Source organism: Typopeltis vanoorti, chromosome 6, assembly GCF_054136105.1.
Source record: "Typopeltis vanoorti isolate ZY-2024b chromosome 6, IOZ_Tvanoo_1.0, whole genome shotgun sequence".
NCBI classification, from domain to species: domain Eukaryota; kingdom Metazoa; phylum Arthropoda; class Arachnida; order Uropygi; family Thelyphonidae; genus Typopeltis; species Typopeltis vanoorti.
In genome coordinates this window covers 105,540,021-105,564,615 of record NC_143554.1, presented here as the reverse complement: position 1 = coordinate 105,564,615, position 24,595 = coordinate 105,540,021, and the positions used below count along the sequence as shown (strand labels likewise).

The 24,595-nt window shown below is 38.6% G+C and overlaps 1 protein-coding gene and 1 pseudogene across 1 annotated transcript in view; both read right to left on the bottom strand.

Moving 5' to 3' along the window:
* Window positions 1-24,595, bottom strand: part of LOC150105771 (sister chromatid cohesion protein PDS5 homolog B-like) — a 699,562-nt gene that overhangs the window by 57,195 nt on the left and 617,772 nt on the right. Inside the window, exon 23 of the mRNA XM_090394553.1 lies at window positions 10,006-10,120. Within this exon, the coding sequence (XP_090250679.1) occupies window positions 10,006-10,120 (115 nt within the window). The remainder of the gene's footprint in view (window positions 1-10,005; window positions 10,121-24,595) is intronic.
* Window positions 4,619-4,737, bottom strand: LOC150105773 (5S ribosomal RNA; annotated as a pseudogene).

The following is a 24,595-nucleotide window of genomic DNA, read 5'->3' as shown; positions in this document are numbered from 1 at the left end:
AATGATTCCTGATATGCTAATCGGTCGGTAATTTACTACAGCAGTCTTGGAACCACCTTTATGCAGAGGAACTATTTTCCCCTCTTTCCACCCGCTCGGGACTAACCCAGACCCGAGACTCAAATTAAACAAAATGGTCAAGGGTACGGACAATTCTTTAGCTGCTTCTCGTACAACACGAGCTGGTATACCATCCAATCCCACAGATGTATTGACATTGAGGTTATGCAATAGACTACTCACCTCCACTTCATTAACCACAATTCCCGTATAATCTACTGGTTTATTCGTTTCTGCAATGTCACCACCTGGATGATATACTTTTGCAAAGTGCTCACTCAGTAACTCAACTATCTCAACTGATTCAGTTACCTCCCTACCATCGGCATTCTTTAAAATCAATCGGCCATGTACATTTTTCCTTTTACTTGCTACATATCTAAAAAACTGTTTAGGATTCTCTTTAGCCTGCATGGCCAATGTTCTTTCGTAATCCTTTTTTGCTTTTCTTACCACACTCGTCACCCTTCTGGCCTGTGCTTTATACCGTTCATGTGCCTGCCGGTCACCCTTCTTAAATTCCCTCCATAGTTGTTTCTTTTTTTGCAACTCAAGCTTAATGGTGTTATTCATCCATTTAACCCCTACTTGATTTATTATTCGGACTCTAGGTATACAGTCAGCCATTGCTTCATGCAAGCACTTCTTAACTACCTCCCATGCACTATCAATTTCTAGTCCTTGCAGTTGTACATGCCATGGCACTGAACCAATCAAACTCCTAAGCTTGTCATACTTTCCAGCCCGATAATTCCACATGTACCCTGTCTTAATTGAAAATTCTACACCTTTAGCCACCTCCCAAGTTAAGACCCTATGATCACTCTCACCGATTGGTGGCAATGTGGTCATATTTGTTACAGCCAAATCCTCAGATGTAATTACTAGGTCAAGCACTCTCTGACCCCTAGTATTTTCCATTACATGCTGTCGCAGATAGTTATCCCTTAATAACCGCATAAAATCCAGTTCCTTCCTCCCATGTGTCCTCTCCTCACTCCAATCAATGCGACCATAGTTGAAATCTCCCATAATAATCACCCTCCTTCCACCCATTTCTTCTATTTGCTTGTGCATACTGTCACCACCATCTTTTCCATCACCTGGTCTATAGAAGCACCCAATTGTATATTTAGTTCTGCTAGCCACAATCTCACACCAAATGGCCTCAAATGTGCTCTTTTCTCTATCCTGCAATTCAACTTCTATTCTCCTTGGCTGGAGCTCATCAGCTATCATCAACAATACTCCTCCCCCCATTTTATTCTCTCTGTCATTCCTGAACATACTATACCCATCACATTCAATCCCACTAGTTATATCATCTACAGTCAGCCATGTTTCACTAATACGTATAACCTGTGGTCTGGAAATGCCAACCATGGCCAAAAACTCTTCCATCTTGTTCCTAATACTCCTAGTATTAGTGTACATGAATTTAAGACCCCCATTAGCCCCAACCCTACCTTGATGCCTTATATTAACTATCCCACTCAGATTTGTTGTCCTTATTTGCTCTGGCATATTATATTCATTCTTACATTCAACTGCCTCTATAAGGACTGTATCTCTACCCCCCCCTAACAAATCTAGTTTCCCTGAATTTGCACATCCACTACATTCAGCAACACTTTCTCAAGTCTTCTTACACCGTAACCATTCAAATGCAAGCCATCCATCTTATATAGATCCTTTCGCCCATCAAACTCACTCCACACATCCACAAATTCCACACCACTCGTCATACATAACCCACGCATAAAGTCATTTGCAATTATAGCCCTCCTTTTAAACATTTCACTGTCATACCGTGGCAAAAGACTAATCATTCTAACTCTCTCACTCTTTTCTTTTGCTACCTCAAACAATTCATTCAGGTCTTCTATCATTTCCATTTTATCTCCTTTCAAATCATTCGTACCTGCCACAACAATCATTTCTTTCACCCTTTCCTTTTGCTCTCTAATAGACGCAGTTACGTCCTTTATGGTCGCACCAGGTTGGTACGATTTTGTCAAATCCTCTACTAACACACCTCGTACTAACGAGTCTCCATACAGCACTCTATCCTTCATTTTGTTCATGTTCACATTCATACGTCTATTTTTCCTGTCATACCTTTTATTATTGGTTGGTTCATTCAGTCTACTTTTGTTCATGCACTCTAGCTGCTGTTTTGCTCTTTCTATCGCACTATTCAACAACGCGATCTCACTCAATGCATCTATCTCATCTTTTTTGTTCTCTGAGAAACCATTTATACTATCATTCACACTTTCTACATTCACACTCTCACAATTTTCATGTACAACCTTGCCGTTTCCTGTCATATCCCTGTTTCCTTCATTCTGAAGGTTGACAAAAATATCACACTCACGATCCGAAATACACTTCAATTCCGCATTCTCCCTACATTTTCTACACACATTCAATCCTTTATTATCATCTAACCACACTCCGACTGCACTCCGCAAAGCGTACATTTCACAGCTAGTACACTGACTCATTTCTTTTATGCTACCGTTCTTTGATAACGATGGCGAACCTTCATTACTGGCCGCCATTTTCCTTCGCACAGGTGCCATTATTATCTGTGACGTGTTTTGTCAAATTATACCCTAATCTTTAATAATTATTCAATTAATAAATAAGAGGAAAAAAAGTACAAACATCAGAACATTTAAGTACTAAATATAATTAAATAAAATGAAATATAACTAAATACAGTAACTTAGCTTCGTTTTGTCTTCCACCATTACGCGTTTGATTCCGACGGTACCAAAATATATTATATCGCGACAGCAACTAACTTCCAAAAAACAACCACTGAAGTACACTCGTATTCAGAGAAACAATTTAGCACTCAAAAACGTAGAAAAACGGGGAAAAAAGCGGACTATTCACCGATTAAAAATCACTTTCTTCTGCACAGCTCAAATTCCTTTGAGCTGTGCAGAAGAAAGCAATCAAATTATGATTGCTAATATGAAATTGCATGGCCAAGATGACTCCATACAACTGTGTACCTTTGGATTTTCTGTAATTAACTCATAGGCTGTAACAAAGCAGATTATTATTATTATTCATGACACCTCCAAGGAGTCCGAAGACTGATCGCTGGATGTCTCCACCACTATACCGATCCTCTACTACCAATCATCTACACCAGCGCCATCTACTGCCCACCACAGCTAGTATTTTTTGTCTGTAAATTGCATGTGTTCTGAAGGGCCGATTTGTCTGTATGTGGGATGAAAAACCCAAGTTTCAGGGCGAAAAAATCCTGCTACCTCCATATGAAATCGGCAAACTCACCTTCGATTGAAAAAGTCCATATAAAGTTACTTAAATATAAATAGCCAATAGGCTTCATTTCGGCGATATAAACATTATTTAAATTAAGGGGATATTAAATCCGACATTGTTTTAAAACCGAATAAGAAACTCAAAGACTGGAATCAGAGACTTTCATGCCGAATATAGTAAACTATAAAAGTATTGGCGATTACTAGCGTGAGCTAATGCAAGTGATCCTAGTACGTAGTACAATACCGGGCAACTCGCAGCAAAGGTGGTAAAGTTCTGATCGCTATTCTTAGGTATTTTCCATAATGTAAAAACACATTTCCTAGGAAATGTATGCTGTTATTACATTATGGTGGGAGGTCACTACCCAGACCGGTTTCAGCCTTTTTTGAGGCTTCATCAGTGAGTAGCTAGACCAAATTAATACCTAAGGGTATAGCAAAAGGAACTTATATACTCTGCTATACGAGTTGTCAAACAGGTGCACCCATTAAGTTTCTTAAATATAAAGAGCCAATAGACTTCATTTCGGCGATATAAACATTATTTAAATTAAGGGGATATTGAAACTCTCTGATTCCAATCTTTGAGTTTCTTATTCGGTTTTAAAACAATGTGGGATTTAATATCCCCTTAATTTAAATAATGTTTATATCGCCGAAATGAAGCCTATTGGCTCTTTATATTTAAGTAACTTAATGGGCGCACCTGTTTGACAACTCGTATAGCAGAGTATATAAGTTCTTTTCGCCATACCCTTTGGTATTAATTTGGTCTAGCTACTCACTGATGAAGCCTCAAAAAAGGCTGAAACCGGTCTGGGTAGTGACCTCCCACCATAATGTAATAACAGCATAAATTTCCTAGGAAATGTGTTTTTACATTATGGAAAATACCTAAGAATAGCGATCAGAACTTTACCACCTTTGCTGCGAGTTGCCTGGTATTGTACTATGTGCTAGGATCACTTGCATTAGCTCATGCTAGTAATCACCAATACTTTTATAGTTTACTATATTCGGCATGAAACTCTCTGATTCCAATCTTTGAGTTTCTTATTCGGTTTTAAAACAATGTGGGATTTAATATCCCCTTAATTTAAAAAATAGTCCATATAAAGATTCCTCCCTTCATGATGAGAATCGAACTTAGGCCTTTTCCAATCGAATGGCACAACGCACCGTCATTCTTCGAATTGCACTACAGAGGCGCCTGATTGAGAACCAAATACCAACTGCAAATACCAAATGATAGCCAACTGCATCTGGTGTTCCCAGGTGGTCATCCTCCCAAGTACTGACCGGGCCAAACGCCGCTTAACTTCGTTGATCGGACAAGAACCGGTGCATTCAGCCTTGTATGACAGTTGGCTATGTCATATAGTTTATTATAAACTGGCTTAAGATAAGCAGTGATTGTTTATGTTATGCAGTGAAATGAACTTGAGCTTTACTCCTTCATACATGGAACCATCCAGACCCTGTTTCATACAAGAAGCAGTGTTTGGATGGTTCTGTTGTTCATATTCTGTCAGAAGAATACTACTTTAGGTTGAATAGTATGTGTAGGTCTTTCAGAATCTTCTGGAGGGATCTGTCTTTTGCCAGATGTTATGAGGAGTTTAGGGAATCTTTCATAGTTAGCAACAATAGGTGGAATTATGTTGATGTTTTCAAAGAATTCAGCAAATTTTGGTCAGTTTGCCTTTCTGAGATTCCATCAGGGTATTTGGGAAGCTAGTTATTCTAGAGATTATTGTAATTAAGCGGAGTCTCCTGGCTGTAGGGAAAAGGAGACAGTACTTGATTGGATGAGGGGGGGGGATTCCTTCTGTATCAGTGGTGGTAAAGCAGAGGTCAGAGGTTGTCTCTGAACCCCCATCTCCCAGATTTGAAGGTTCTAGGTTGCTTGTCATAGAGGAGTTGGAGGATGTTTGTTAACATTCCCCTACCCCTCCCAATAACATAATTAATGAGCTGAAATTCTGTGAGCTTCAAAATACATGCTTCAAAACAACACCAGTCTCTGATGATGCCAGGATGGGCTGACTGAGGAAGTGCAAGGCTCAGCCAGTAGAGTGGATGAGGCTTATATACATTGTAGTTTGTGGAGTTGTGCAGATGGATGCTAATGAAAAAAGTCATTTTGTGAGTGTCTCAGAGGTCCAGAGATGCTTTTGGGTAGATTGCAAGACCATGCCTTTCATCAGGTTTATTAGTCTCATGAAAGCTAGGAATGATAATATTTTTTCTTGTGAGGTATATCAAGAATAGTCAACATTTTGTAAATAAACTCCAAGCCATTAAGATTGCACCAACAGACATGCTAGCCAATCTAGATGTTGTATCCCTTTTCACCAATGTACCAGTAGAAGAGGTAATAAACATCATCCAAGATCTCTTTCCTCTAAACATCACATAGATTTTTAGACACTGCCTTCAATCTAATTTCTTCAAGGTTAACAACACCATATACCAACAATTAGAAGGCCTAGCAATGGGAAGCCCACTATCACCATCTTGTGCAGACCATGGAAAAACATGAAAAAGAAATTCTCTCCACAATCTCCCCTAGACCATCTATATGGTGGAGATATCTTCATTATATAGCAAGACAGCTTAGAAAACCTAAAATCGTTTGTGGATAAAATCAACTGAATACATAACAAGATAAAATTCACTCTGGAAGTGGAAAACAACAACCGACTGTATTTTTAGACATCTTGATTAAGAAACAATCAAATAGTGTCAAATTATCTATTTACAGAAAGCCCACAGATACTGGAAGATATCTTCATTATACTTCAAACCATCACAGGACACACAAACTGAGCATTATCCACATGTTGAAATATAGGGCCAGAAAGTTTATATCAAAAGAGGAGGATACACAGACTGAACTCACACTAATAGCGAACACATTATCACAAAATGGATATCCTCAAAACATCATCAAAAAATATCTATACAGTGACAACCCCCAGACAAGAAGAATCACGCTCTCAGCACATTTCTACTGTAGTGATCCCTTTCATCAAGTCAATTTCTTATCAAATAGCCAGAATACTAAGAGCCCACACCATCAGAGTGGTCTTCAAACCAACCACCAGCATCAGACAAGTTTTAGGATCCGCAAAAGATAAGGTGCCTTTCTACAAATATCCACGAGTATATTACATTCCTTGTTCCTGTGGTCTTGCCTTCATCGAACAAACTTCACGGAGTTTAGAAATCAGACAAAAAAGAAAATGTTGGTGATGTAAACCACAACAGAAGTATCTCTTCTGGCTTAGCACATGATTTCTGTACATCTAACCACACGATAGAGTGGCAAAACAACTCCATGCCATATCTGGATGATGACTACAGACATCGTTTATTCAAGGAAGCCACAATAGTGTTAATAACCGGTGCAAATCTCAACAGAAATCAGGGTGTAATCCTAAACAGTTCGTGGAAAAACCTGATCCTCTCTCTAAATCAATCTGAACTACAGCTAGCCAGTAATCACATTACTCGTTTACAACAAACACGCATGCGTGATAATGAATAAGAACAATAAATCCTACCTGTCATGCGAACGTGTAACCTTAGCTACTAGTTGGTTTACAAGTTTTTTATGTTCCTTTCAATTTGCGTTTACTAGTTTTTATGTCTCCGTAAATGCCTTGAAAAAGCCAGACAGTTTGCTGGAGAAACTGGTAGGCTCTAATGTAGTTTGTTTTTTGTAATGGTCAGTAATAAATAAATTTGTATTTTAATGTTCAGATATCTTTCTGAGTTCAATGTTCATGGCATCGCAAACAGAGTTCCAAGGCCAAACCACTACCCCACTCAACAATATGGCATTATTAAAACTCTCTTAGTTAGAGTTTTAATAATGCCATATTGTTGAGCAGGGTGGTGGTTGGAGAGTTTGTGAATGTATCTGCCTGTATGTGTGTAGGTGTTCTATATTCAGTGAAAGAAAGTGTACCATTAGTAAGGGTAAAATATTGTTCTTTTCTTTTTCCATCATAAACTGGATTCTTAGATGTAGGCAGTTGAGGTGACTGAGGAAGGAGTCTAATGTGTCTGGGCCATAAGGCCAAATAGAGAACACATCATCTACATATCTTAGCCAGATAGAAGGGTTGAGAGGGGCTGAGTCTATGGCTCGTGTTTCACCCTCCCCTCACCAATTTGTATATGGAAAATTTTAAAAAACGAGCCATAGACTCTGCCCCTCTCAAACCTTCTATCTAACTAAGATATGTAGATGATGATGTGTTCTCTATTTGGCCTCATGGCCCAGACACATTTGACTCCTTCCTCAGTCACCTCAACAGCCTACATCCAAGAATCCAGTTTATGATGGAAAAAGAAAACAATAGTTTACCTTTCTGATAGAAATGCTATCAGAAAGAATTAATGCGGATATATATTATGAGCACATTTCTGTCCGCAGTGATATCTAATACACATATTAGATATCACTTTTCCTTTTGTGCAATAAAGAAAAATTATACTCTTGCAATATCTAAAAAATGTTAGTTAGCATAAATTAAAGTATATTATACAGTTTTCATCAACAGTTCTTTTATAAATTTTAATTTATATTTTACCTATCTGACTCAACACTTCACATCAGAGAAAGTTTAAAATTTGATTGTTTTGAACATTTTAGTACACATTTTTCTTTTGAATATCCTGCACATCATCTGAAAAATTATTCTCAATTTTAAATAAATTATAATACTGGAATAAACTTATGTAAAATATTTTATTAGTATAATTTTTGGCTAAGTATCAAAGGCATCTTCAGTACAAAGCTAATTGAACAATAACTGACAATTCCAAAAAAGGTGCCACATAAGTAGCTAATGTATGATAACTAAAAAAAGTCATTAAATTTCCTAATTAAAAAAATATATAAATAAATAAATAAAATAAAAAAACAGATCTGATGGTCTACGTCTATCCCCTTTGGGGGAGATTGTACTTTTTAAATCAGCTAAGCTTTCCTAACTTTCTTTTTAATTTATGTGTCATTAAATTTCCTAACTTATTTTTAATAAGTTAGGAAATTTAATGACTTTTTTTAGTTATCTTACATTAGCTATTTAGGTGGTGCCTTTTGGAATTGTCAGTTATTGTGTCCTATCAGCTTTGTACTAAAGATGTATTTGATATTTAGGTGAAAATTATACTAATAAAATAATATTTTACTCCAGTTTATTCTAGTATTACAATTTATTTAAATATACCTACTAACAGTATTTCCTTATTGAAACACATTCTCACTACAGAGGTGCTTTATTCCCTTTAGTTTAATCTATTTCCTCTTCTTCTCTCCTTCAACTTTCCATTGCTCCCTTGAATTTTATACCTATGCTCAAGTATACAGAGTACTGGACTTTCATATGAATCACAGTAAACACTATTAGATAAAAGATTGCCTAGGCCAATATAAGAGGTTATGAGGTTCTGTTAACTAGGTATGAAGAAGGGGATGACACCACTAATTAATGGTAGCAAAAGTTAACAAACAAAAAAATCAACAAATAATACATTATTAAACATAAAAAAAAACAACAGATAGATGGTTATATTTCATAGAAATTACACAATGCTGTTAGCCTTTAAGAGATAATGTTCAAGAAAACTGAACTACAGGCTAATTAAATTTTATGCAACAAATTATGAAAATACGTATCATAATGTATTTATGCTTGCCTTGGCAGCTCGCTTGGTAAAAGTCAGTGCTTGTTTAATGCAAAGGCTGTGGATTTCAGTCATGTATAAGGCATAATGGTTGAAAATGTCTATCCTGGAAGGGAAAGAAGCAAGCTCTAGCCATGCTTCAAAACAACAATAGTCTCTGATGTGGTATATGCTCCTCTGCTCATTCATCCACATTCAAAAATCAATCTACACAATGAATTTATATAAAATATATAAAAAAGCTGTAGTTGCCATCAACGATGTCGTGAGGAATTTTGGCGCCTATGGCCAGGAAAGAAAATTGTGCCGTTCTAAAAAAAAACTTTAAAAATCTCAATTTTTGCACCTATGTAAAATTGGCACCTATGGCCAGGGCCACATTGGCCATAGCCTCACTACGCCTCTGGTTGCCATTGGAATGATAACTCTCAAAGAGTGCTAACCAAACTGCTCACAGCTTTGGATTCAGCAAGAACAGATTTCTGTTTTTGCTGAAATCCTGATGTTATCTGAAACAAGTACAGCAAAAGTTTTTTTTTTTTTGATGCTAAGATGATAAAATGAGAAATATGTACTATGAGATTTTAAATAGACTACTACTACAATATTATAGTAGCAGTAAGTTAGGAACAAGGTTTTTCAGTGTGTGATTTATAACAACGAGTATAATGGAATTTTATATTTCTAAAATGTGCCAAGTAATATGGAAAAAAAGTTCTTGTTACAGTTTACATTGTAAGAAATAGTGGTGTAAAGATCTATTCCCACTGCATGGATAAATCATTTGATAAGGATAAATTTAAAAGTATTTTTGTCATCTTTTAATTTACTTAATACCTTGTATTACTTAATTTACTCACTATTTTTATTTTATTTTGCCATCATATGTTCATTACCAATATTAATGAAACATTAATTTCATCAGGCAAAAACTTACTCTTTCAACTTGGTAAGACACTTCACATCATCTGATTTTTTAAATGAAGGGTGATGGGCTAAGAGATGAATGGCATATGGTAAAACATAATCAGGATGTACTGAATATAGTTTCTCTGAAAAAGATTTGAATATATAATTCATTTAGTCATTATGTGAACATTGTTGACGACTTCTCGTATTAAAATAAAAAAATTAATAAAAAAGCATATTTAAAAAGCACATAGTTACATCAAATTTCTTCAGCTCTTAAAAATAAGTGCTGCTAGTAGTTTCATGTTGTTTTCTCTTGAAACAAACAATAAATTATTATTATATATTATTATTCAGGTCTCCATGGAGTCAAGAGACTCATCGGCTTTGTTTCCTAGGAAGCAAAGTCTATCATACCACTTCTTGAACTCATTGATTGTTCTTGCTCTCACCACCCTATCAGGTGATGCATTCCACGGTTCAACCACCCTCCACGCAAAGAAACCACTCCTCACCCTCTTGCTCACAGCTTCCTTTTGTAACTTCCATGGATGGCCCCTTGTCATCGCTCCTTCCCACTGTATAGTCCTGAAACCATCTTTGTTATCTGCCTCTGTACACTTTCCACACTAAATTTTCCACCCTTCAAATCCTGGGGACCAAATTTGAGAATAATAGTGCAAGTGTGGTCTGATCAGGGCTTTATACTATGGAGTGACAACTCTTTTATCTCTGTAGGTCAGCATTCTTCTCAGTATTGTAGCAATCCTCTGAGTTACCTTCACCATCTTTGCAATATGTTCCCTGAATTTCAGGTATCTATCAATTCCCCCCCCCCAACCCCCGATCTCTTGTCTCCCTACTTCCTCCAGTACAGTTCCTCCAATTGAATATACAACCTCCCATCGATGTATCCCAAACTTCAAGACTTTACATTTTGCTGCATTAAGCCAACAGTTTTTATTTAAATCCTCTTGAAAGGCTGCTACATCTGCACTATTACTAATAACCCTGCCCGGGTTTACATCATCTGCAAACAACTGAATATCCCCTTGTAATCCACTGAAAATGTCATTGATATAAAGGTTAAACAATACAGGTCCCAGTACTGAGCCCTGTGGAACCTCACTTGTAACCTTCTGCCTCCTTGATATTGCCACACCATACACAACTCTCTGATACCTATCAGACAGCCAATCCTGAATCCTGTTGACTAACCCGACATCTAAACCCATGTGCTGCAGCCGGCAAAGGTTGGTCGATTGGCAGAGCCTCTGCAACTAATGGCCCAGTTAAGTAAGTTTGAGCACGGTTAATAGTTGGAAGGAGACCAATCATTCGATGCTGTTGGCACACTCTCCCTTGATGAGTCTTTGGACTCCCTGGAGGTGTCAAATAATAATAATAAAAGTATCAGCTTATCATGTGGTACCCTATCAAATGCCTTTGCAAAATCCAAAAAAGGCAGTATATGCCTTTCCCTCATCAACTGCTCTTGTCACTTTATTATAAAAGGCAATTATATTACTAAAGCAAGAGCACCTCTTAACAAATCCATGTTGATTCTCACAGCTAACATTACTCTCACCTGCCCAATGCTATATCTGGTCCCTCACTAATTTCTCCAAGACCTTAACTACTGATGATGCACAAACTGGTCTATAATTAGACACTTCCGGTCTGCTACTGCCCTTTATGCAATGGCACTATCTTACCTTCCTTCCATTCCTTGGATACCCTTCCCATAGTCAGACTTTTCTTGAAAAGCCAGGTCAACAGAACTGTCAGTTCTTTAGCACATTCTCTCAAAACCCATGGTGCAAAACCATCCAGTCCCCCAGCTTTACTGACATTCAGAGTATTCAGTATTTGGAATACACTCTCCTCTTGCACCTCTAAATCTTGAACCTGCCCTATCCCTCTAGTATTAAAACCTATTTCTCCAGGATGAAATACTCCAATAAAGTGTTCACTGAACAACTCCACTATGTCCTCTGCATCAGTCACTCTATTCCCATTTTTATCCAACAATGTTTTTCTTCCACAATCATTTCTCCTCCTCCTCCTACTGGCCACATAGCTAAAAAATTCCCTAGGATTTTCTTTGGATCTTAGTGCCAATCTCTTCTCATATTTCAATTTTGCCTCCCTCACCATACTAGTCACTCTCCTGGCCTGAGTCTTATATTCCTTATGCATCAGCTCTCCCCCCCCCAACCCTTATATCTTTTCCATAATCTCTTTTTCACCTGCAGTTCTTGTTTGATATTGTTTGTCATCCACTTTACACCAAACTGTGTTTTCTTCTTCACTCATGGAATACAGCTTACTATTGCTACTAACAAATATTCCTTCACAATTTCCCAAGCACTAATGGTATCTCGCCCTTCCAATTCCTCCCTCCATGGAACTGTCCCAAGTTGACATCTAAGACTATTATAATCACCTGCTTATAATTACACATACGTTCCCTTTTCTTTGACACTCTTGAGTGTCTATTCATCTTCCAAGTCAAAACCACATGGTCACTCTCTCCAACTGTGGGGGGAGGGGGGGGATGTCATCTCAGTTATTATCAGCTCTTCTGATGCTATGACCAAATCCAAAACTCTTGTTCCCTTTATTACATGCTGCCTAAGACATCTGTCCCTCAAGAATTCTAGAAAATCCATTCCCTTATTACTACATGCATTTTTCCTCTTCCCGGCTTATGCTGCTGTAGTTAAAATCTCCAATAACAATCATTCTTCTTGAATGATTGTTATTGGATTGTTATTCCTGCTCTCCACCCTCTGTGCTCCTTGGATTGCAGCAACACCCCACTAAATATCCTGTCTTGGCCACCTTTACCTCACACCATATGTCCAGTTTATTTAAATCCTCTTGAAGGGTTGCCACATCTGCACTATTACTAATAACCCTGCCCAGGTTTACATCATCTGCAAACAACTGAATATCCCCTTGTAATCCATTGACAATGTCATTGATATAAAGGTTAAACAATACAGGTCTCAGTACTGAGCCCTGTGGAACCTCACTTGTAACCTTCTGCTTCCTTGATATGGCTACACCACAACTCTCTGATACCCATCAGACAGCCAATCCTGAATCCTGTTGACTAACCCAACATGTATAATATACATGGGTGACCCCCCCCCTCATTCTTTCCTTTCAGTGTCAATCCAATAAAACCTCTTTAATAACTTATATGCTTCTATCATGTCTTCTCCTTTTTGCATAACAGCTAGATTTTTTGAAGCCATTAATTTCACTGAAGCCATTAATTTCAAAACCATTAATGTCACTGCCTTCCAAAGCTTACAGATGTAAGAGTAGAGGACATCACTTATCATAAGCAGCACACCACCACTGTGTTTTCCCTTCCTATCCTGCCGAAAAATGCTGTACCCTGCTACTTCTATTCCTGTTATTATATCATCTTCTGTCAACCACATCTCAGAGATCCCAATAATCTTTGGCCAGGCTATCAGTGGCACCAATTCCTCTCCTTTATTCTGGATACTCCTGGCATTAGTATAAAGCATAAAAATGTCACTGCTTCTAGATTTATCATTATCCCCTCCAGACCGCCACTGTACTCAGTGTTACCTGATGTCGTCCCCCTTTCCCCAAGCACCCATTTCCACAAGAGGCCAACCCCCTGCTACCATCCACCCTGGGAATTCTAGTTTCGCTGCATTGACACACCAACTCATTCAGAAAACAGCAATCTCTCCAGATGCCTACATCCTTCCTCATCCAAATGCAAGTGGTCTCTTGCATACAGTTCCTTTCTGTCCTCAAATGCCCTCCAAGCATCCACATATTCCAATCCTCTCTCTCTCTTCTGACACATTCTGGCTATTATGCTATTCATTATTACCGCTCTTCTGCTCAGTTCATCACTATCATACCTGGGCAACATATACACAATCTTTCCTCTCTGTGTACAACCTGAAGCAAGAATTTCAGCTCTCTCGCCACCCGATTTACGCTGCTTCTCAAGTCATTCGTGCCCACCATCACAATCATCTCATCCACCCTCTCACCCCACTTAATTGCCATAGCCACACACTCCTTTGGCATCCTATCTTACACACCACAAGATAATGTTCATGTTTTACTGTATTTTTTTCTTAGACAAATTCATGTTTTATAGCATTTTACCACTGATTACCATGTTTTTACTGTATTTGGTCTATTTTATGGCTGAGGATATTATTATTATACAGGTATCCACACAGAGTTGGAATACTCATCACAGGAGATCTATTATTCACACAATAACTATCATACCTTAAACTCGTTCACTGATGGAAGCACTCATCACCTCCTCTGGCAACCCATTCACCATCCTCCAAGCAAAAATTCTAGACCTAACACCCTTGCTAACCACCCTCTTACATAATATACATGGGTGACCCCCTCATTCTTTCCTTTCAGTGTCAATCCAATAATACACTCTTTAATAACTTATATGCTTCTATCATGTCTTCTCCTTTTTGCCTAACAGCTAGATTTTTTGAAGCCCACAGACTACCAATCTGTTTTCACAGGGAGCATTCCATAGCCTGTCACAATCTTTATCACGTGCCTCTGGATCCTCTCTGCCACTTCTCAATCATATGGAATCTGGATGTCAAGATCTCTGCATAGTAGTCCAGATGTGACCATATATAAACCTTTTATAGGGGAACAATTGGTAGACAGTGACAGGATCCCAGTGGAGGCATGGAAGGCACTGTGGGAAGAGGGAATTAACCTGCTGTGGGACCTGTTAGTCAACAGGAAAATATACCTGAGGAATGGAGGGAAAGTACTCTTGTCTCCATCTACAAGAGTACAGGGGATGCACAAGACTGTAAGAATTACAGAGGAATAAAGTTAATGTCCCACACAATGAAAATCTTAGAGAGAGAGTTCTCGATGGAAGACTGAGGAAGGAGGTGAAGATTGCAAAGGAGCAATTTGGCTTCATGCCTGGTCGATCAACGACAGATGCTATCTTTGGGTTATGACAGATGATGGAAAAGTTTCGAGAGAAGCAACGGGAGCTACATCTGGTATTTATTGATCTGGAGAAAGCATATGATAGAGCGCCAAGGCAAGAAGTCTGGAGGTGTCCGAGGGAGAAGAAGGTACTGGAGAAATATGTCAGGTTGGTGCAGGAGATGTACAGAAATGTGAAGACAAGAGTTCAAACCTGCCTGGGAGAGACAGAAAGTTTTCCAGTAACAGTTAGCTTGCATCAAGGGTCAGCATTAAGTCCATTCCTGTTTAATATTGCGATGGAGGTGGTGATGGAAGAGGTGAGAGAAGACGCGTCTTGGACTGTGTTGTATGCAGAATGAAGAGAAGTGGCAGCTAAACTGGAAAGTTGGAGGAAAGAACTGGATGAGTGAGGTATGAGACTGAGCAGAAGTAAGACAGAGTATATGTGTTGCAAAGTGGATGGCAGCCAGGAGACAGATCTGGAGTTGGAAGGAAATGTCATCAGGAAGGTCAGTGACTTTAGATACTTAGGTTCAACAATGAAAGAGGATGGTGAGGCTGAGAAAGAAGTGGGATGCAGGATACAAGCAGGATGGAGGAACTGGAGAGAGAGAGAGAGAGAGATGGTTGGAGTGCTATGCGATAAGAAGGTGCCGATCAATCTAAAAGGCAAAATCTACACGACAGTAGTGAGACCAGCTATGATGTATGCTATGGAAACTGAGGCCCTGAGGAAAAATAACATCAGTAGGATGGAGGTAGTGGAGATGAAAATGCTTAGGTGGATGTGCGGTGTGACCAGAAAGGATCGTCTGAGAAATGACTATGTAAGGGGGGAACCTGTGAAAGTTACGAACTTAGGAGCAAAGATTACAGGAAGCATGGCTGAGATGGTTTGGTCATGTGATGAGGAGGGAGGAAGAGTATGTGGAAAGAAAGGTCATGCAGATGGATGTGCAGGGGAGGAGGAAGCACTGACGGCCAAAAAAAAAAAAAAAAAAAAAAACAGATGGAGGGAGATGGTGGAGGAGGACTCGAGGATGAAGAACTTGGATGTGGCTACAGCCCAAGACAGGAGGCTGTGGAGGAAACTCACCACAAACAGCGACCCTACTTAAGTGGGAAAAGCTACAGAAGAAGATAGGGGAACAATAACTTCTCTATCCCTGCCTGCCTGTTAGTGTGTTCTTCAACAACCATGCATTGTGATGTGCTGTTTTGGCTACTTTGTAACGTGCCCAATAAACTTCAACTCCCTGTCCACAGTCACCACCAAGTCCCTGCCCTTATCACTTTTTTGCAGTTCAGTTATGAATAAGTACACAGCATGTGATCTCTTTTTTTACAAAGTGTATCTATCACCTTACACTTGGCTACATTAAATTGGCAGCCATTCACCTTTGCTCATACTGCTAATCTATTTAAGCCTTCCAGCAGGATATCTGCATCACCTTCATTTACCATTTGCCATTTTCCTTATCCAATTCCATTGTCACTTTATTATAAAAGGTAAGCAAATTACTAAGTCAAGACCTATCCTTCACAAAATCATGTTGCCCCTTATAAAGTATCATATTCTTATCCTTCAAGTCCTGAATTCTGTCTTTTACCAATATCACCAATACATTAATCACCACCACTCTTGAGATGCTGATTGGCCTGTAATTTGCTATTTCTGTCTTGGAGCCTCATTTGAAGACTTTTTAAAGTCGTCCTTCCATAGTCATTCCTTCTTTTACTTGCTACATAGTGAAGAAACTCTTGGATTTTTAGCCTCATCAGTTAGCTTTCTCTTATAATTAGCTTTGGCTTTCATTACCATACAGGTCACCCTTCTTTCACATGCCTTGTATTATTCATGGGCATGCTAATCACCTTTTTCTTTATATTCCCTCCACAATTTTTAATTTGTCTGCAACAAATGCTTAATGATGCTATTCATCCATCTACATCTTACCTGATTTAGCCTTCAGACTCTGGGTATACATCTTCAGACACTTTTGACCACTTCCATGCACCATCTACATCTCTTCCCTTCAAGTTCTTATGCCATGGTACTTCTGAAAGCTGACTGCTCAGCTTGCCATAATCACCTGCTTTGTAATTCCAAGTGATCAAGACTATATGTTCACTTTCCCCAAGTGGAAGCTGTATAGCTAGAATAGTTACCATTAAGCTTTCTGATTCCGTGATCAGATCCAGCACTCTGGAACCTCGTGTCTCATCCGTTACAAGCTGCCTCAAGCACTTATCTCTCAACAGCTGTATAAATTCTATTTCCTTCCCTCCCTGTAACCATTTCTCCTCCCAATCTAACCTAACCTGACATAAAAACTAGCCAACTACATCTCTTGCTAATTTGCCAATACATATTATCTACATTCATCTTTATACCACCTGGACTACAGCAGCAACTAATTGCATATTTGTCCTGTTGGCCTCTATCCCACCAGACTATAACTTTTAGTCAAATTGGGCTAACCAATGTTAAAAACTCCTTGTCCTAATTTTGAATACTTCTCTGACATTAGTACACATAAACTACAAGATCTCTTCATCCCTCAACCCCCCCCCCCCCCTTACACCTTGTGTTGCTTAGCTCACTAAAGTTCAGAACCTGGTGTGGACTTAGCATCATGTGATCACTCTCTGACTTATTAACCTCTAGGTTGCCTGGATCCACACTCACCTGCATATCCCCTAAACATTTCTCTGACTGCACTTCACAGCTCTCACTGAACAAATTTCTTAAGACTCTGACCCCCAAATCCATTCAAATGAAAGCCGTCCACTTTATATAAATCCTTCCTTCCCTCCCTCCCTCAAACTCATTCCTCATTATTCGTCCTGAACAATCTGCACACTGATTTATTTGTAACCATAGTGCACTGTCTCAGCTTGCCTCATACCATGGCAACAGACTTGCAACTTTTACTTTTTTATTCTTCTTTTTTGCATGCACTAGCAACACTTACGTATTTCCTCCATACAACACTTGTCACTTGCTAAATCAATTGTACCAGCCAAAATAAACATTTCTTTCACTTTCACTCTCTGCATCCTTACAGTAGGGATAAGTTGAAGATAAATTAATTTAGAAATCCCAAGATTAAAGCAAATTATTAGACAGATTATGTGGAAATCACAAAAAAGACTAGAGGCATTCAGAGAAGCATAGTAAGGAATAGAAAGTTACAGAAAAAAAGAGAGACAACAATGCCCTGAAGCAGGTAAGATATTATGTAATGGCAATCAGATAATCATATCTATCCTCTTTAGGCTTACATGTCGATTCTCCAGCATCATGTTGTTTAAAGAAATTAACAATGTAGACTAGATAATAACTAAAAATATTTAATTATTATTTCCTATATCTAGTTAAAGTTGTTCAAGGAAAAGCCTCTCAAATTTAAATTTGCTTTGGTGGAGTAAAGTGACCTTTTTGCGACATATCCTGTGCCGGATGTTGAGGGCATGGTCTGCTAATCCTGAGTGGCCATAGTAGTGGAAATGGATGTAATCCTGGTGCTCTGATATGTGGATGTTGGCTGTCCTACCTATTTGGCCATATGAATGGTTGCATATACATGGTATCTGGTACACTTCAGGTAAATCCAGAAGTCATATCTAGTCTTTGGGGAAGCAGATAAGGGTTGCTAGCTTTTTGTATAGTTTATAAGTGGTTATAAGACTGTGCTTTTTTAAGATCTTGGTCATAAAGTCATAATCTAACATTTCAGTTTTCTAAGGCAGTTCTAGCTGAATCAATTAACCTAGGAAGCAAAAAGACCTCCAGGATCTTTTTTCCTGCTATCAAACACCTGTTTTACTAACCATTATCATCTCACTCTGTTTAAGTGACATACTTTGATAAAGAGCCAAGAGGTTATTTTTCCGGCGACATAAATTAAGTTAAAGGGGGATAGTAAATCCCGTATTATTTTACAGCTGGATACGAAACTCGGAGATGGAAATCTAAGAGTTTCATGCTGAAGAACTATTGGCGAGTCCAAGAATAAGTCATCACTTGGGTAGTACAACACTATGGCAACTCCTGTCAAAGGTGGAGCAAGCTCCGTCACTATCCTTAATATTTTCTCATAATGTAAAACGCAGCTCCTAGAAGATGTATTACTGTTTTAGATTATGACGAGAGGTCACTACCCAGACCGGTTTTGACTCTTACTGAGGTCTCATCAGTGAGTAGGTAGACCTGGAATATCAAGGTTTAAGTGAACTAAACTTACATATATCCCTACTAACGAATTTCCAGACCAGTGTACCCATATATTATTATAACTACGATAAAGAGCCAAGAGGCTATTTTTCCAGCGACATAAATTAAGTTAAGGGGGGGATAGTAAATCCCGTATTATTTTACAGCCTGGTACGAAACTCTGAGATTGAAATCCGTCGAAATCTAAAAGTTTCATGCCGAAGAACTATCAGCGAGTCCAAACTCTGAGGATCGAAATCTAAGAGTTTCATGCTGAAGAACTATCGGCGAGTCCAAAAAAAAAAAAAAAAAAAAAAAAAAAAAAAAAAAAAAAAAAAAAAATTGGACTCGCCGATAGTTCCTCGGCATGAAACGCTTAGATTTCGATCTCAGAGTTTCGTACCAGGCTGTAAAATAATACAGGGATTTACTATCCCCCATAACTTAATTTATGTCGCTGGAAAAATAGCCTCTTGGCTCTTTATTGTAGTTATAATAATATATGGGTACACCGGTCTGACAATTCGTTAGTAGAGATGTAAGTTCGGTTCACTTAAACCTTGATATTCCAAGTCTACATACTCACTGATGAGACCTCAATAAGGGTCGAAACCGGTCTGGGTAGTGACCTCTCCTTATAATATAAAACAGTAATACATCTCCTAGGAGCTGTGTTTTACATTATGAGAAAATATTAAGGATAGTGACAGAGTTTGCTCCACCTTTGACACGGGTTGCCATAGTGTTATACTACCCAAGTGATGACTTACGCTTGGACTCGCCAATAGTTCTTCGGCATGAAATGCTTAGATTTCGATCTCCGAGTTTCGTACCTGGCTGTAAAATAATATGGAATTTACTATCTCCCTTAACTTAAGTGACATACTATTTTAGATTAGTCCTGCTCACACTTTCTTGAATGCTAACAATGCCAAGTTCCTTTCTAATATCTTCATTTTTAGTATGATTCAGTCACAGATCTCATCCATTCAGCTCTTAATTTTTCACAGAACTCTCAGATCTGTGGTCTCTAATCTTTGGTCAAGTGCTTTGTTTCTAACTCAACTCCCAGATCCATAACTTCAAACTGGTTTGAACAGTCTCTTGCATACTGTTGGTTTTGTGTTTAGGCTAATCTCTCTCATATTCCATATAAAATTTATTCAACTGGCTTCCCACCATACCAGCATTGCTAATTCTTGTCTATTTCCCAATTAATTTGCCATTTTCCCTAAAAATTGTGTCTAAATAGCTGAAATATTTTACTTGTTCTTTAATTGAGAACATAGAGGTACAGGAGGAGAGTGTGTTTCAAATACTGAGTACTTTGGATGTCAGTAAAGCTGTGGGACTGGATGGTATTTTGCCACGCGTTTTGAGAGAATGTGCTAGAGAACTGACAGTGCCTTTGACCTGGCTTTTCAATGAAAGTCTGGCTGCGGGAAAGGTGCCCATGGAATGGAAGGAAGGTAAGATAGTGCCATTGCATAAGGGTGGTAGCAGACTGGAAGTGTCTAATTATAGGCCAGTTTGTGTGTCATCAGTAGTTAGTAAGATCTTGGAGAAAGTAGTGAAGGACTGTATATAGCACTGAGCAGATGAGGGTAATGTAATCTGTGAGAGTCAACACGGATTTGTGAAGGGGCGCTCTTGTTTTAGCAATATGCTAGTCTTTTATGATAAAGTTACAAGAGCATTAGATGAGGGAAAGGCATATACTGCATACGATATGTGAAGAGCCAAAGGCTTCAATTCGGCGACATATAACTTGTTTAAGTTAAGGGATATTACATCCCATATAGTTTCTTAGCCGAATAAGAAACTCAAAGAGTTTCATGCCGAATATAGTAAAAACTATATATAAAGTTCGGCGATTCCAAGCGTAAGCAAATACCTGGATACTGCAGCACTGATCCCAAAGGGTAGTGCAAGCTGGGGCAACTCGTGGTAGAGGTGGAGCGAGCTCTGATCACTATTCTTGATATTTGCCCATAATGTGAACTTAGCTCCTAGGAACTGTATTTTTGTTCACATTATGAGAGAAGGTAACTACCCAGACCGGTTTCGATCTTTATTGAGGTCTCATCAGTGAGTAGCCAGACCTAGTTAATATCAAGTTTGTAGCGAACAGAACTTGTACCCCTACTACGAGTATTGCTATATGGGATGTAACATCCCTTAACTTAAACAAGTTATATGTCGCCGAATTGAAGCCTTTTGCTCTTCACATATCTAATAATTTATTAGAGCACCTCACGGCAATACTCGAACTTTATATATAGTTTTTACTATATTCGGCATGAAACTCTTTGAGTTTCTTATTCGGCTAAGAAACTATATGGGATGTAATATCCCTTAGCTTAAACAAGCATATACTGCAATTTTCTTAGACTTTGCAAAGGCATTTGACAGGGTGCCACATGATAAGCTGATATTCAAGTTGCAGCACATGGGTCTGGATGTCAGATTGGTCAACTGGATTCAGGATTGGGGGTCCAATAGGTATCAGAGAATTGTGTATGGTGGGGCAATTTCAAGGAAGCAGAGGATTACAAGTGGGGGTCCCACAGGGCTCAGTACTGGGAGACCTATATTGTTTAACCTTTATATCAATGACAGTGTCAGTGGATTGCAAGGGGATATTCAGTTGTTTGCGGATGATGCGAAGCTGGGAAGGGTTATTAGTAATAGTGCTGATGCGGCAGCCCTGCAAGAGGATTTGAATAAGCTAGATAGATGGGCTAATGAATGGGGGTTTCGGTTTAATGCAGCAAAATGTAAGGTCTTGAGGTTTGGGAAACATTGATGGGACACTGCATACCCTATGGGAGAAGTTATACTGGAGGAAGTATGGGAGACAAGAGATCTGGGGTTGATGATTGATAGAAACCTGAAATTTAGAGGACATATTGCAAAGGTGGTGAAGGTAACACAGAGGATTGCTGCAATAATGAGAAGGACGCTAACCTGCAGAGATAAAAACAGTTATTCCGTTGTATAAGATCAGACCACACTTAGACTACTATTCTCAGATTTGGTCCCCAGGATTTGAAGGGGATAAATTAACTGTGGAAAGGGTACAAAGGCAGATAACAAAGATGGTTACAGGACTGTACAATGATAGTTATGAGGATCGGCTGAGGGAATGTGAGGGAAGGGACTGGAGAGTTTGTTGGATAGAAGAAGGAGATGTGATATGATTGAGACTTTTAAACTGTTGAGAGATGGTTACAGGGACACCGGGGAGTTCTTTTGCTTAGCTGAACAGCGGGAAGGAGTGACGACAAGAGTCACGAAAGGAATCTGTGAGCAAGAGGGTGAGGAGTGGTTTCTATGCATGGCGCGTGGTTGAACCATGGAATGCATTGCCTGATGGAGTGGTGAGAGCGAGAACGGTCAATGAGTTTAAGGAGTGGTATGATAGACTTTGTGTTTCTTAGGACGGACCTCCCATGATGAGTCTTTTGAATCCATGGAGCCTGAATAATAATAATAAAAGCTTAAGTTTTCTATGTTCCAACCTATTTTCACAGTTTTGGTTTTTTTAGTGCTGATTTTCATGCCAAATTTGTTACAGCTATTATTCAATTTAGTTAGAGAATCGTGGAGACTTACATTAGATGTATCTAAGAGTACAATAGGATCTGCATAAAGCAAAGAGCTAAGTTTGATATCTGCAATTCTAATATCAGGTTTAATGCTATTTTCTTTCATAATGTGATCCATATAAATGATAAACAAGAGTAGAGGTAATGTACATTCTTGTTTTACAGTTGATTTTACATCAAATCATCTGTCTATATTTTTTTAAATACCAACAGCTAACTTACAACTTAAAATATATGTTATGTGTAGCTCTGTGTAATGTTATGAAAAGCTTTTCTCTGGACACCTGGCTGGATGCCTTTTCAAGATCTACAAAGCATAAGTATAAATCCTTGTTCCACATTCATGATTTCTCAATGATTTGTTGTAAAGTGAAAATCTGACGTCGATCTTTGTAATCCCTGTTTGGCCTGAATCCAGCTTGTTCATCTCCAAGTTTCTCTTACATAATTTTTCTCAGCCTCTTTTCGAATATGCTTGCATAAATCCAACCTGAAACACTTACTTGAGAAATTCCTCTGTAATTCTTGCATTCAGCTTGATTCCCTTTTTTATAAATGGGAACTATGAGAGTTGTACTCCAAACCTCTGGAATTCGACTTTCTGACCAAAAAAGCCAAATTATATTTTGTCTTTTATATTTTTCTCTTTATTCATTTAGGGCATCTGACAACCTATGTGCTAGGAACTTTCAGTGTACTTTTTTCTTATCCAGGATTGCTTCTTTAATTTCTTTTGTCCCATGGTGTTCTTATTTTCTATCATTGCCAACTACATGCCTACCTAGCTAAATTAATCAATGTTTTCTTCAGAGTTTGCCACCAAGATTACAAGGTTTGAGTATTATTATTATCATCAAAATCTTACCTTCATGGATTCAGAGGACTTTTTGTAGGAGGTCCATACTCTCTCATGCAAAAATATCATCTAGCCATACATTAAACCCATTCAGTTTCCTTGCTCAATGCACTCTTAGCAATGCATTCCACTTGCTAATCACTCTCCATGCAAAGAACTTACTGTAAAATCTCTCGCATAATTAATTTTTTTGTTAAAATTTTTTTGCGTTCGATTTTACAGGGTTTTCTGAATATTTTGAATTTAGAAGTTATATTGCACTAAAACAAGAAAATAATTCTGCTATGAAAGTGCATTAAATCTTAATGTATGTAAATACCTGTATGTAAAACAATAAGTAAACGATTAACCCAGATTATCGCGATGATGAAGCAACATCAAAAGGTTGCAAGATCATGCGATGTTAGAAAAGACACCAAGATTGGAGGAGACACGAATGATGTCATCATGCTAGCGGCTAATCCCGAAACTTACTTCAAAAAGAACAAAGGACTGAGAATTGTATAAAGGAGGACTGAGACAAACCAGAGGTGCTTAGGCATTTGATCTTCGTCACCAGATAATAGGTTCCCAGTGCTGTCCAGTCCGAAGGATATGCTTCCTGATGCGGGTTTAGTAGAGGCCATATTTCCTGATGATGGTTCTGAGGAAACAAGGACATGCTATGAGAGCATAGGTAGCCGTAGACTTCGTGGTGACTACAGAATTTCCCCAGCAAGTTCCCGAAATCTTCTGTATCGGGACTGCCAGAATCACCCAGGAATAGGACGCAACGTCAAATCGATGCAACTAAAGGTTGTGCTAACTGATTGGACTGTCTATCCAAGGGTTCATGTAAGCACCGTTTTTGTTAATGTCAAGGGCCTACAAATCGTTGTGTGTGCGTGTGTGTGCGCGTGTGCGCTTATAGGGAATTGTATGTAACTAAGCGGTAAATTATGTCAAT